The following is a 14,447-nucleotide window of genomic DNA, read 5'->3' on the forward strand; positions in this document are numbered from 1 at the left end:
AACATCAGATCACGCCGCTTTACACAAGGGCTTTTTATTAAACAAACAAACCAGATTGTTCCCACAGGATTAAAAGCCAACACAAAATACGAGGCTGATAAAGAACATGTCGCCCCTTCGCCTCCTGATACAAACAGCTAACAAATCCCCAGGTCCTCCCCTTCTCCTCAGACATAGTGGACTAGTCAGATAAAAGAAGATTTGCCTCTTACAATATTCTGAAATACCAACGAAAACAAGTGATGGATACACCTGGAAGTGCTGAGCAGATGCAGGATGATGAACCTAAAGACATCGCTGAAAGACCACAATGGGACAATCAACTTCAATACGTGCTAACCTGCATAGGTTTTACTGTGGGACTCGGTAGTGTGTGGAGATTTCCATACTTGTGTCAAACCTATGGAGGAGGTAAGAGCATTTTGATGATAACAAACATAAAGTGGGTCGCAAATATTTGGTTTGACAAATATTTTGTATTAATATACCCAAAGGCTCTTACAACACAATGATAAACTATTTACACTGCTGTTACTATCATTTTAATTCCCTTACTAGAAAATAGCCTACAACCTTTATTTCCAATATGTTAATCTCACTATACAATCAGACGCACAAACACACTACAACAGTTATACTGAAATGCTTCACAATAGTCACATATTTGTTTTAAACAGTTTTATCTTTAGATAGTATTTAACCATAACTATCCCACTCTCTATTTTGATGAGATGTGGTTTCAGAAATTATGCAAATATTACTTTGCTTCTATTTTCATGTTGTTATCTTGTTTTTCCAGAAAATAATTAAGGTATCTGAAGAAATCTAGTTTCAAAGATAAACTTGAATAATCAAGATTGATAAATGATTAACTAGGGGAATCAGTTATGTCTGGGGCCTCATTTATAATGCCTTGCGTAGGATTGGCGTGGGAAGGTTGCGTCCTTGGTTTGGGGGACATTTCGAGGCTGCACCAGTGGCGAGCCGTGACTTTTATATATAATATACTGTATTTTGTCTTCAGTACCATACAGTAACTATATGTTCATGTCATCTTCACTCTCAGTAAAGTCATTGTGTCTGATACTGTTATGAGTATTGAGAATAAACCTATGTGTGTGTTTCCACATTGCATATATACAGTCTATGGTGTTCATTCATAGTCCATACAGCGTGCTACAAATGAAAATGCCTAAATCTTTGACTTGAATGTCTTGTTTATTAATCAACTAATGGACAGTGTTTCAATTCAGTTCATGTAAGCCTTACACACACATTCCTCTTTGGAGCGTCTAGTGATTATGGCCTGCATGTCTTTCTATTCTAACTCAGCTGTCAGCTTCTTAGCAGTTTAGACAAACATCAAATTCATAATGTAGAGACTAGTTGGACAAATTAACAACTGTTCCATTTACTGTGTGAACTGTTTTAGGGGTCGACTGTATGATATATCGTTCCCCCGCTTGCTGCTGGGTGCAGGTGAAAGTCGGGCGATAGTTCTTATCTTATCTTGCAGGTATGCAACAAACATGACGCTGTCACCAGTCTATGGTTGTCACACAGCAGCGGCAAGCTGGACACTGGATTTACCGACACGGTACAAACCGGAAGTCAGCTAAATAAAGTTATGCACAGTGCTTGCATACTTGTATTGATCTCTATAAACGCATATCTGCATGTGAATGCAGAGATAAACTTATCCTCGTCAGAATTCTGGTTTCCAGGATTTAACTTTTACAGCATATCCTCGTGTCTTTTATTTTTTAATATGTTCTTTAACTTCCGGTCCACCGGACTGCTTTTCTTCATTCTTCAATACAAAACGGAAAATTGAATGAAGTTGTTATCAAAAACCAAAATCAGACCGTTATTTTTATTAGGTTTTCTTGTTATCCATTTTTTGATTCAGACAACATAAACAGGAAAACGGCTTTGGTTTCACGTTTTTGATTTAAAATGAAAAAAGGCTGGTATTTTCATTTTTCTCATGTTTTGGTTCAAACGAAAAATCAAACTAACAAAACGTACACTTACCTTTTTTTAATTAGGTTTTCTCGTTATCCGTCTTTTTATTCAGACAACAACAACGGAAAAATGGCTTTGGTTTCCCGTTTTTTCGTTTTAAATCAAAAACGAAAAAACGGAAAAAGGCTGGTATTTCCGTTTTTTGGCTTTTGGTTTAAACGAAAAATCAAACTGACAAAAAGTACACGGACCGAAATCCCATTGCTTTCTGTCGAGGGAATCCGAGCGCAGTTTACTTCTGGGTTTTAGGACGCGTCACTGCACCACTTGACTACTTTCTCAATCGCGAGGATGCTGGCTTGGTAGTCATGTACTTCCAAGTCACTTCCTTCAGAAACGAAGCAAGTATGCTTCCAAGCCACGGCTTCGGAAAACGAAGAAGAATGGAACAGGCTAACAAGTGTGCCACTCTCTCTAACGGTTTCAACATAAACTGTACCGCAAATAAATACCTCACGATGTCTATCTAATTGTGAACTTGCTTTACATTCACGGAACACATTTATGGTTGTAACAAATTTAACAAAGTAACACATTCATCAACACATGTTCTACGCCACTACATACTTACATTTAAATGTGTGCTGCGTCGGTTCAGCCATTCTCCGCAAGGGTTTTTGAAATTGGTCCGTGCGCAAAGCATTGTGGGGATTTTAAGGACGCAAAGTCTAACCATGTGCAGCCTCGAAATCTCCCCCAAACCAAGAACGCTGTCTCGGTGGAATTCCAAGTATGCTGGAGATTGGAACAGTACTTCGGCGGCACTCGATGACGTAGCATCCATGAAATATTGGCTTGGAAGCCAGTATCCTCGAGATTGAGAAACGGCCAGTGTGTTTGTACCGGGGACAGGAGACACCCCCTTGATGAGAAACTTTTTTGTATTTGGTGGTTTGTGTTCCAGCTGTCGATCAGCAACTATATATCAATAATCCACCCATGATAGTATATAAAACCATGCTCGTATCTATACAACCTATAGAAATGCAAAAGGCCGTCAGTTTAAAGTAATTCTGTCCTTCTGTTTACCGCATCATTTACGAGGGGTGATCAATAACATTTGCGTATTTATTTATTTCTCCAAGTTATGTTTTTGTGAGACTGTTAGATCTTACAGTCTCACACAGGCGTTTGTTAAATAATTTTAAAATTGGCTTTAATCAATTTGTGAAAATGAATTCTTCATATATGATAAATTGAGAGGTAACATTTTATTTATGGTATTATTTCCACATATTTCTCTCCATTCTTTCTTCTGCCAACGGTGTCGCAGTTTCGTCTCTCCCGTTTTTGTACATGGGTCAGAGTTTGCGTGGAGGACCGCATATTTTCCCGTCAAGTTCATTTTTTATAAATCGCAAACAGTGCGTAGAAACTGGCGTACGCTATCTTTTGTGCGTACGCACTGTTTATAAATGAGGCCCCTGGTGTTGAGAGCTATTGCTGGGTGTGATCAAGCTCAGATTGTTGATAGTAAAATGTCCAGTAATCATAAACCGAATGACCTTCAAAAATAAAAGGCATTGCCAATGTTTATTTTGAAGTCAACTGATTACTGAATATCTCATATGTATTGTGTTATTGTCCCCTATCAGTCATTAAGGCCATTGTTATGACTTTGATTTGCCCTATTTGAAGGGGCGTTTCTGATTCCTTATTTCATTGCGTTGGTGTTTGAGGGACTTCCTCTGCTGCACATAGAGCTGGCCATCGGACAACGGCTCCGCATGGGAAGTATTGGAGTGTGGAATTCAATCTCCCCTTACATGGGAGGATTAGGTGAGAATGTTCAATCAATACCATTTACTCAGGAAAGCAATAAGCCAAAACAAGGGGATATACTGTATGTATTTTACAAAATAAAGTTGTGTGCATGATTATCTGGAAATCACTGCCTTTCGTAACATTCATACATTTCTTTGTGAATGTGTACATGTGGATATACAGGTGTTGCTTCCTTGGCAGTCTCCTTCCTAATCAGCCTGTTCTACAACATGATCATTGCCTGGATCCTCTGGTACTTATTCCACTCCTTTCAAAGCCCACTTCCTTGGAGGGACTGTCCAATAAACTTGAATCATACTGGTATTTGCTTACTTATCTTATCTTTTCATAATAATATCATTTAAAGATAAAGGTTGATTGAAAACTAAAGTAAAAGACAAATAGTCCAATACATTATTTCATGATGAACAATCTCTTTGATACAGGCTATGTAAGTGAATGTGAGAAGGCCACGGCGGTGAACTACTTTTGGTATCGTGAAACGCTGAACATCACACCAAACATTGAGACCAGCGGCTCCTTTCAGTGGTGGCTCGTACTGTGTCTCGCAACTGCTTGGTGCCTCGTGTACATCTGCTTCATACGGGGAATTGAGACTATTGGAAAGGTAATTTTGACCTGTTCTAAGTAATACTACAAACACACGTTTTAATTGTTATATCTATTTGTTATATCTTACAGTCGAGATACCAAGAACTAATTAAAACATATTGTAACTATTAAAGTAAGACTGGCTTTCTGTACACAGCTATATATGATGTAAAAATGAATATGAAATGGACTACGCAATATAAAAAAAAGTCTGGAATAGAGACGTGCACTGATGATCCCTCCAAAGTGAATTCTGGCCTACAACTTTCATCAATGGCACAAATTCACCAAAGCAAGTTTCAAACCAAACTTTAACATCAAGAAAAACCATCCGTCTCAAACAACAGGAGGGTAAAATTAGTTCAGCAAAAACAAGCTCATCAGTAATCTTATTTCACATGTATTATGCACTCTGGTACAGTCTCCATTAAAGGCTCTAAAGGTGATGGACCGAAGACTGTTTTTATCACCTAAACAAGTGACAAAAGTACTCTCTTACCTTAATGCTCTAACTTACACTAACAAAACCCCGCACACATTAGGAGTGCATTCGATACATGAGGTTACAAAAATCTGTATTTCCATTTGATTTGAATATGAAATATTTTATCAGCATTTAACTGTTTCAACAGGCTATTTATGTCACAGTCAGCTTTCCATATCTGGTTTTGACCATCTTCTTGATCAAATCACTGACTCTGCCTGGGGCCACAGATGGCTTAATATATCTCTTCACTCCAGATGTAAGTTTGATATTAGCTTTATTTTGAATTAATGATTGAATGTAATGAATACAAATGGATGTCTAACTAACAATAAGTATGTTCTTTGCAGTGGGAAACTCTTAAGAATCCTGATGTCTGGTTGGATGCTTCTACTCAGATCTTTTTCTCTATGTGTTTGGGCTTCGGAGGACTTATTGCTTTTTCCAGTTATAGTGTTCAGAAGTAAGACCTTTATAAACACTTTTTCATTTTACAGCATTATGTACACAATAGAAAAATACTATAAAATAAAACTGAAACTTTGCTTTATCTTTGCAGGAATAATTGTGAGAGAGATGCCCTAATTGTTGGATTTATGAATACTTTCACGTCAATATATGCATCCATTCCAATTTTTGCCATTCTTGGATTTAAAGCTAATGAAAACTTTAATAAGTGCAGAAATTGGTATGTATCATAAAGGAAATTATGCTGTAAAAGTTTGTGTTTTTACTTATAATATTTATCAATTAATCAGTACAAAAGAAACATCTATTTTCACAGTTGATTAATGAAAAGATGTCCCCACTAGTTTTCATTATAAGATGTGATGCTTGTACTAGTAGTGTTAACTAATTTAATTTCCTTTGATTTTAGGAACATACTAAGATTGACTAATTCCTTCAACATTGGGAATGAGAACATAACTCTGGAAAACTATGATGACTGGTTTAACCATTTCAACAATACTGATCCCTCAGAGGTCGAAAGCCTCAATCTAAAGACGTGTAACCTACAGACGTTCCTGGATGAGGTACAACGCATCTGTTACTTTGATAATAATTGTAATCGTTTTCTGATTAACCTTTGTGAGGTTGTTGTGTAAGAGATAACGTCTCAGATCCTACCTGTAGAGTGCGTCTGGAACCGGACTGGCCTTCATTGTGTTCACTGAGGCGGTGATACATATGCCGGGCTCTCAGGTGTGGGCGGTGCTCTTCTTCATCATGCTCTTCAGCCTGGGCCTGTCCTCCATGTTTGGGAATCTAGAGGGGATCCTTACTCCTCTGCTGGACCTGAACATTATTCCAGCCTGGATTCCTAAAGAAGTGTTGACAGGTAAACCAAAATATCTGAGGAGCTTATATGACTCATCACTAGTTTGTATTATAAAATTACAAAAACTGCAAATAGGGATTATTTTCATGAACGAACTGTTAATGAAAATAATCCCTACTTGCAGTTTCTGTTGATTATTTTCTAGATAAATCAATGGTTCTATAAAATGTCATAAACCAGTGAACAATGTCCATTCCCATTTCTCAAAGTCTGAGGTGATTGAAAATGTCTTGTTTTGTCAGTCCAAAACCAAAAATAATTAGTTTAATATGATGCAAAACAAAGAAAGGCAGGACATCTCCATACATGAGAGGCGAAAAACTGCATTTTAATCAATATTAGCATGAATAATGATTTTGCCCTTCGTATTCAAAAGTGACTTCATCTGTCGGAATGCACACACTTTCAATTAACTGTTAAACAAATACCTTTGTATGAGTTAATACACCATTATTAATCATAACAGCATAAAACAAAATCAATTTCCTATATTGTCTTTTTTGTCTAAAAAGGGCTAATTTGCCTCACCTCCTTTACTGTGGCTCTCATCTTCACGTTGGGCTCTGGAAACTACTGGCTGGGGATTTTCAACAACTACGTGGGATCCATGCCTCTCCTCATCATAGCATTCTTTGAGATCATCAGTGTGGTATACATCTATGGAATAAACAGGTGAGGTTGTAATTCATGGCATTATTATACTTGCAATATGAAAATATAGTTCAGCTATTTGACTAAAGGTCTTCCCTCAGGTTTAATGATGACATTGAATGGATGACAGGTAAGAGGCCCAACATCTACTGGCAGGCCACATGGCGCTTTATCAGCCCTTTGATGCTTCTGGTGGTTTTTGTGGCATATGTTGTAGTCACGGCTGAAAAGAGACCAACATATAATGCCTGGAACCCAGATTATGTAAGAAAGTTTAAACCGTTTCTTTTCAACATCATTATGTTGTGTTCGACCTGCTGGATGTTGAAAAAAGACATTGACTTTCTACTCCTTTCCCCCAACAGGTGAACTTCCCCCTTGCTGACGTTCAGCCCTATCCGGAATGGGTTTACGCTATCTGTGTGCTCCTATCTGTCCTTCCTATTGTATCCATTCCTCTTGTGGCTTTCTACAGATTCATGGGCTTCTTCAAGAAGTACATCATGAACAGGAACAACCCAAATCCATACCAAAAGGAATAATTTCACGGAGAATTGTAAATGAGCTGTTTTATCTGATTGGCGGTCAGGGCTACCAGTGTGTGATGTACTGTATTGTTATTTAATAACGTTTGTGATTTTTTTCATACCAGTCAATCAGTTGTATGTTAGGGTATTACAAGTCTCTAATTACATAACATTATTGCTAAAATAGCATATTGGCAGTCACAGCTGTAATTTCAATATTTTCGCTAACCTAAATAAAAAAATGTTTTTTTTAATTTACACAACTGTATTTATGTTGGTGAAGGAAATGCAAACGCTCAACTAGATTAAATCAAAGCAAGATAATATCCCTGAGAAGAATATTAAAATCAGGATATCAATGTCTAGAGCTGAATATCGGGCTTTGTTAATATTTGATTAAAGACAGACTTTACAACTGTTAATATCCTGTGTTGGCGTTTTAAATTGGATGAAACAGAGTGATGGATAACTGTTTTAAATGCTTTGTGATAAAGACATTATTGATTCTCAGATTGATTTTCAGTGCAAATGCTTACAATCTCTGCCACATGAGTTTATGTTTATGTTTACATCATCATCTCATTGTGAACAATATGCATCATCTTGTAAGTCACATTCCCGTCTGTATAAGACATATATTTTGTTATGTTATATTATAATAATGCTCCGACACTCTGCTAGCTGCAAGACTGATGTAGTGTTGCATGATGCTACCTTTATGTAACTTTTTGTGCATGCCAACAGTGCATGTGGGTGTATGAGAGTAGTAGGATGGGGCTTGTGTGGTCGAGGCTGCATGCGTGTGCTCACTGACCATGCGCATGTGTGTATTTTGAGCCATGCGAGATACACAGTTGTCCTTTTTGTGGTGTGGGTGGACAGTGATATTGTCCCCCCAGTGTCACGTGCTTTGGAATATGCTGGCTGCCTTTGTTGTCCCTCTGCCTGTTCTGCTTTTCTGGCACTTTCATACAATGGTGCACTTGAACACTGTGATGTTATTAAGCCTTTCAAACTACTACAGCTTGAATTCCAGCTCTCAGGAAAGACTAGCATCCCAATGTAGGATACATGGCACAAGATACATCATCGAGGAACAACAGCAAGGATTGAGTGTAACATCAGAACAAAGGTGATGACCCTCCAATGACCAATGAGTGCTTTAATTACTGCCGGTTTGAGAATGCATTTATAGAGCTATGCAAGGAGTCAAGCTAATGCTATTGGGAAGTCTGTTTGTTGGACATGTCTTTTCCTAATTTTCTTATTTGTTCACTATGTGATTTGTGTTGACAAATTGCAGGTGTTATTCATGTCTTTTATATTAAAAAAAAAGTACTTAATAACAGTGTTTTGCAAACCAGCTGAAGAGGTTAAAGCAGTTTGCTGAGGTCAAAAGGACACTGTATATTACCTTCAGTTGCATAAAGTTGCTGGTTAAGACAAATAAGTGTATTTCATTTGTGAAGACAATATCATCATAAGTTGGTGTTTGTCGATCTCTAAATAATTGCTTTCTAGCATGTTAATAAGTAAAAAAAACAGTTACCCTAAGCGTTTTACACATTCTTGGAATAATCAACAACATAGTAACCTTGGTGTTGGTCCAAGCATCATGCTGTGACCTTCAATAATGACACGCTGTAGTATCAACAATGGGACAAGAGTGCGACAAGTTCAACCGTTTTTTTGACCTTTGATCCTACACTAGGAAATGTCCCAGCGAGCAGGTGCCTCCCAGTGTGGGGGGGTTGTGGTGGAGTTTGAGTCTGGCGACATCAGGGATGACAGAGCCAAAAGAGATGTGAATATACCAGGTGAACTCAACTTTAAATCCAACTAGAACTTGTGCAACATATTTGTAGCAAGCATCATGTGTGCGTGCTCATTCATGTTGTATGCCTTTCCTCACAAGGTTCAACTCTAATCTACCTCAAGGGTCCCAAGTTTCTCATCTATGTCAGTGGAGCATTGTCAATGTGGGTAAGAATCTTTCCCTGAAAATACAAATTCCTGGAGAAATAGATAAGACTTAAAAACGTAAAGAATAGCAAGGTTGTCGAGATGTGACAGCCTACAAAGATGTCTTAGCAAAACAATACATGATGAAACTCTTTTATATTGTGTTAAACAGGGAGACCGCATGTGGCACTTTGCAATTTCTGTGTTCCTGATTGAGCTGTATGGCCGTAACCTGCTGCTGACTGCGGTGTTTGGGTTGGTAGTGGCCGGGTCTGTGCTCCTGCTCGGGGCTTTGATTGGAGACTGGGTTGATCGCAATCCCAGGAATAAAGGTATATGTGACAATCTCACACCCATTTGAAAATTTGAGCATGCAGTATATCGTAGAGCAATGATATATGTCAGCGGACTTCAATCTTGGGCTCAGAAGTCTGCTGGTTTCCTATCTCCCCAGGTGGCAAATTGCATTCACACGATATCTCAAGTGTAAATCAGTCCCTCATTTGATAGCTACACTCAACACCTGCAGGAATGTCAAGGCTAGCATTCGTTTTGCAGAGAATATATCATCAATGTTGTGAGAGTCTAAAACTGTTTTTGTTTGTTTCAAATTTCAGTTGCACATGCGTCTCTTTTCATTCAGAACATCTCAGTGACAGTATGTAGCATTGTGCTCATGTTGGTGTTCTCTTATAAACAAAGGATTGAAGAGATCTGGGATGGATGGCTAACTGTGAGTAGACACTAAATGTTCAAAAAGCTACATTTCATAACTTGATACCAAACAGAATACTTACCATGATTATTACACAGAGGAGTTATTGCTGCTGTTGCTCCCTCTGTCCTGTGTCCTTGTTGTCGCTGCTTCTGAGCTTATGACTACTCTGTGCTGTCGTAGTAACATGTTGCATCGCAAAACTCACACAAGGTGGTTTGTTATACGGTGGTGATCATCCTGGCAGATGTGGCCAACCTTGCAAGCACAGCACTGACCATTGCCATTCAGAGGGACTGGATTGTGGTTATCACAGGCTACAACCGAGGTCACCTAGCTGGTGAGGGGATTTGTTTTCTGTCAGTGCACATTTGTTGCATTCCATCTTTGTCACATATCAGTGGCTGTGCTTCAGAAAAACTTAAATCACTGAGGTGTCGGACTTTTCTGCTCTCAGTGACCGTCCTCTAGTGGAAGTGCATTAACCTCTGTGTCTTTGATCCTAACAAAAGGAATGAATGCAACCATGAGGCGGATTGATCAGGTGACTAACATCCTGGCCCCACTAGCGGTGGGACAGGTCATGACCCTGGCCTCCAATGTAGTTGGCTGTGGCTTCATCCTGGGCTGGAACCTTGTGTCTCTCATTGTGGAGTTCTTCTTCTTGTCACGGGTGTACCGCATCGTCCCTGCTCTTTCAATCAAACCACCGGTGCTGGAGGAGGATCAGGTGTTTTTGCAGAGGACAGAGAGGGGAATGTCACAAGGTACTGTATGGATTGAGTCATTTACAAAAGAAGAAAACAAATATATATTTGTGATTTTAACTACCATTAGAATGTAATGTGATTACTAAATTGTGAATTAAGGCCAGTGAGCATAATGGAGTCATTCACTTGCTAAGTGAGCTTTTAAATACACAATTGTAAATGCAATTGTGATGCTTCCCATCAATGCTTCTATGGCGTAATGGAGGATTAGACATCATAAAAGGTACTAATGTAGTGACATTTATGCCAAAAAAAATCCATATAGTATTCAGCAATCCATATGACCTACATGTACAGATACGTGTAGACCTGTAGTCAGCATTTGATGTGAGTCTAACATCATATAGAGCATTAAGGGTTCAGAACACCAAACAAGGCTTTAAAATTGGTGCGCAGAAGTATTATTGCACGTCTGTCCGTCCTGGGAGAAGGATCCCTCCTCTGTTGCTCTCCCTGAGGTTTCTCCCATTTTTCCCTTTCAACTGGGTTTTCTCTGGAAGTTTTTCCTTGTACGATGTGAGGGTCTAAGGACAGAGGGTGTCGTATTGTCATACTGATATTCTGTACAAACTGTGAAGTCCACGGAGACAAATGTAACATTTGTGATATTGGGCTATATAAATAAACATTGATTGATTGATATTAGATGTCATTTCTTTTTTTCATCAGGGGAAAGTACTGTTGCACCGCCTCGACCTCAACCTCTGACCGAAGGTAACTGCAACTCGAGCCTGCACCTAAAAGAAATCACCAACCTGCCGCTGTGTTTCCAGAGGTTTCGCTGGCTGGTGAGCACCTGCAAGGACGGCTGGAGGGCCTACTATCGCCAGCCTGTCTTCCTGGCAGGAATGGGTCTGGCTTTCCTCTACACCACGGTCCTAGGCTTTGACTGCATCACTACCGGCTATGCGTATACTCAGGGCATAAGCGGCTCTCTCCTCAGTCTGCTGATGGGTGTATCGGCTATCACAGGGCTGATGGGCACCGTGATGTTCACTAGACTCAGGAAGTCCTATGGCCTGGTTAACACAGGCATCATCTCAAGCTGCCTCCACCTGGGCTGCTTGCTGCTGTGTGTTTGCTCTGTGTTTGCCCCGGGCAGCCCTATGGATCTTAGTTTGCTGATGCCCTATATTACCTCGAACTCTTCCACTGACCTTGGAGGGATGACCAGCAAAAGACAAAAACACACTTATGCTCTTAGAGGAGGAAGCAATCAACCACTGCTACCAGACCGCTCCTCCATCCACTGGACCAACAACACTGTGCTCTTTGACAACGTCCCTTCTGATGCGGCGCCAGAATCTTACATCTCCATCATCCTTCTGTTCTTGGGTGTCATAACAGCACGCATTGGTGAGTAAAATTGTTTAAATTAGTCAATATATTACCAAAATAATTGCATCCAAATTGAGTCCATATCTTGTATTGATGTACAATACATGGGAATACCGTTAACTGTAGAGCTTTGCCCATTTACAATTGCATTGCAGATAGTATTAGCCAATGTTAGCTTATTATGACTACATATTATGCCTTGTTCAAGATAGTTGAGAAAGTATGGCAATTACATTGTCTATCCACCAGAGAGCACTGTTATGTACTGGTTAACAGTAAACTGTCCCATTTAATACATATATTGTTGATAATAACAGTTGTTTGGGGGAATTCTAACCTTATATTGATAGTGGACAGTAGACTGGCAATGTCAATATATGGCATGCAGCGTATACCACTGAGCCACCAGGATCCCCCACAATTACATCATTCAATAATTAGACTTTAAGCATCCCAATAAAAATGTCAATGTCTGTTTCATTAACTATAGGTTACGCTCTAGTAAATGGCTTGCTCAACTTTTAAACCCGAGTGATATCTGTGTTTTAGGTCTCTGGTCCTTCGACCTGACAGTGACCCAGCTCCTGCAGGAGAACATCTGTGAGTCAGAGAGGGGTGTGGTGAACGGGGTGCAGAGCTCTATGAATTACCTGATGGATCTGCTTCACTTCATCATGGTGATCTCGGCACCACAGCCACAGCACTTTGGCATCCTAGTCATCATTTCTGTATTATTCATCACCACTGGGCACACTATGTACTTCCTGTACGCACACAAAGCTAAGAGAAAACGCCGCCTGGACACATAAGGAGCAGACTTTGCCCACACATCCAGGCATGAGATGTTTACCAGCACTGACACCACTCTGCACCTGTGAAATGAATGTCTCCCTCCTGTTCCGCGGCTCGTCTGGTCTTCAACCTTCCAAAATTTTCCCACACTACGCCGCTCCTCCGCTCCCTCCACTGGCTTCCGGTAACTGCTAGAATCCACTTTAAGACACTGGTACTTGCGTACCATGCTGCGAATGGATCTGGCCCTTCCTACATCCAGGACATGGTTAAACCGTACACCCCAGCGCATGCTCTACGCTCTGCATCAGCCAAACGGCTCGCTGCACCCTCGCTGCGAGGGGGACCCAAGTTCCCATCAGCAGAAACACGTGGGTTTGCTATCCTGGCTCCAAAATGGTGGAATGAGCTCCCCATTGAAATCAGGACCGCAGAAAGCTTACACACCTTCCGGCGCAGACTGAAAACTCATCTCTTTCGACTCCACTTCGAGCGATAGAATGACTAACAAAGAACTGCTAACAGAGCACTTATATACTAATAAAGGACTGGCTTATCTAAAGCCAGTTGAGTAGCACTTGAAATGCTTGGCTCTTTGAAACCTGATGTTCTTATATGATTCTGTTTTCTTCAAGGTTGTGTCTTCCTGGTCGAATGTACTTATTGTAAGTCGCTTTGGATAAAAGCGTCAGCTAAATGCAATGTAATGTAATGTAATGTAATGTTCCTACAGCAATCTTATTGCAACCCTCCAGTCCCGTCTTAGCCATTCATTTCAGCACAACACAGCAGGTGTCCCACCTCGGTTGCTTTCGTCCTGCAGGGTCACATGCCATCGCAGCCAACAAGAACTCAGGTGAAAAAGAGTGGGAGACACGCTCTCCCTTCGTGTACATAAGTTGAGGTGGCTACAATAAAAGCAGAAATTATACCTTCAGGGGGAATGTCCTAATCTAATGTACAACAGGACACATACAGTATATAGTGGCTAAGGCACCAGCTCATGCCTATGCAAGCCCTGTAGGATTACTGCAATACTTTAATCAAACAAGCCTGTTACCTGACATAGCTTTGTGGATGGGAGGGTGGATGGATAAAGAGCTTTTCTAACCTTCACTCAGTAAAGAACTACTGTTGTGAGCAACAACTTAACAATAATACATGAAAAAATACAAACAAGACAAGATAGTATTTCTAAAAGTGGCATCAATGTAACTGATCCGTCCACTTGGAAATATTCCAGGATGTCCTAAAAGGAACATAAAGGGAACTTGATGCGAGTTTGTTCGATAAGAAAAGAAAAATCTGAAAGGCAGCCCCCCTTTTAATGGACAGAAGTGAAAGGACTAAGTGTTTCCTTCCCCTGGTTTGTTTCTCTGTGGATGAATCAAGCAAACATTTGCCTTTCTTTAATGCATGTAAACCATGGATTACAACAACAAAGATGTTCATCACGCCATGTACTTGA

General features: G+C 40.0%; 2 protein-coding genes across 3 annotated transcripts; both read left to right on the top strand.

Annotated features, from left to right (window-relative positions):
* Positions 1-128: 128 nt before the first annotated feature.
* Positions 129-7,863, top strand: LOC117461596 (sodium-dependent neutral amino acid transporter B(0)AT3-like). 2 transcript variants are annotated; one of them, XM_034103535.2, is made up of 12 exons: positions 129-411; positions 3,664-3,804; positions 3,973-4,110; positions 4,236-4,417; positions 5,034-5,144; positions 5,236-5,348; positions 5,445-5,573; positions 5,763-5,919; positions 6,020-6,224; positions 6,737-6,896; positions 6,977-7,139; positions 7,241-7,863. In XM_034103535.2, the coding sequence occupies exons 1-12, from the start codon at positions 243-245 to the stop codon at positions 7,415-7,417; spliced, it is 1,845 nt and encodes a 614-aa protein (XP_033959426.1). In that variant the 5' UTR covers positions 129-242; the 3' UTR covers positions 7,418-7,863. The 2 variants fall into 2 exon arrangements, with proteins under 2 accessions (XP_033959426.1, XP_071061958.1); XM_071205857.1 differs by lacking the exon at positions 3,664-3,804.
* Positions 7,864-7,995: 132 nt separating this feature from the next.
* On the top strand, positions 7,996-13,261 carry LOC117461597 (ferroportin). The gene is made up of 9 exons (XM_034103537.2): positions 7,996-8,534; positions 9,114-9,219; positions 9,318-9,385; positions 9,537-9,696; positions 9,982-10,097; positions 10,293-10,419; positions 10,592-10,846; positions 11,519-12,205; positions 12,737-13,261. Exons 2-9 carry the CDS (start codon positions 9,117-9,119, stop codon positions 12,994-12,996), a joined length of 1,776 nt encoding a protein of 591 aa, XP_033959428.1. The 5' UTR covers positions 7,996-8,534; positions 9,114-9,116; the 3' UTR covers positions 12,997-13,261.
* The last annotated feature ends 1,186 nt before the right edge of the window (positions 13,262-14,447 follow it).

Source organism: Pseudochaenichthys georgianus, chromosome 16, assembly GCF_902827115.2.
Source record: "Pseudochaenichthys georgianus chromosome 16, fPseGeo1.2, whole genome shotgun sequence".
Lineage (NCBI taxonomy): Eukaryota > Metazoa > Chordata > Actinopteri > Perciformes > Channichthyidae > Pseudochaenichthys > Pseudochaenichthys georgianus.

Bases quoted from the DNA above. Each gene is read 5' to 3' on its own strand.
- LOC117461597 (XM_034103537.2), top strand. From the start codon at position 9,117: ATGTCCCAGCGAGCAGGTGCCTCCCAGTGTGGGGGGGTTGTGGTGGAG. The intron at 9,697-9,981 runs GTATATGTGACA...TTCAAATTTCAG, and splicing joins TCGCAATCCCAGGAATAAAG to TTGCACATGCGTCTCTTTTC. The intron at 12,206-12,736 runs GTGAGTAAAATT...TCTGTGTTTTAG, and splicing joins TGTCATAACAGCACGCATTG to GTCTCTGGTCCTTCGACCTG.
- LOC117461596 (XM_034103535.2), top strand. From the start codon at position 243: ATGGATACACCTGGAAGTGCTGAGCAGATGCAGGATGATGAACCTAAA. The intron at 3,805-3,972 runs GTGAGAATGTTC...GTGGATATACAG, and splicing joins CCCTTACATGGGAGGATTAG to GTGTTGCTTCCTTGGCAGTC. The intron at 5,920-6,019 runs GTACAACGCATC...TCCTACCTGTAG, and splicing joins TACAGACGTTCCTGGATGAG to AGTGCGTCTGGAACCGGACT.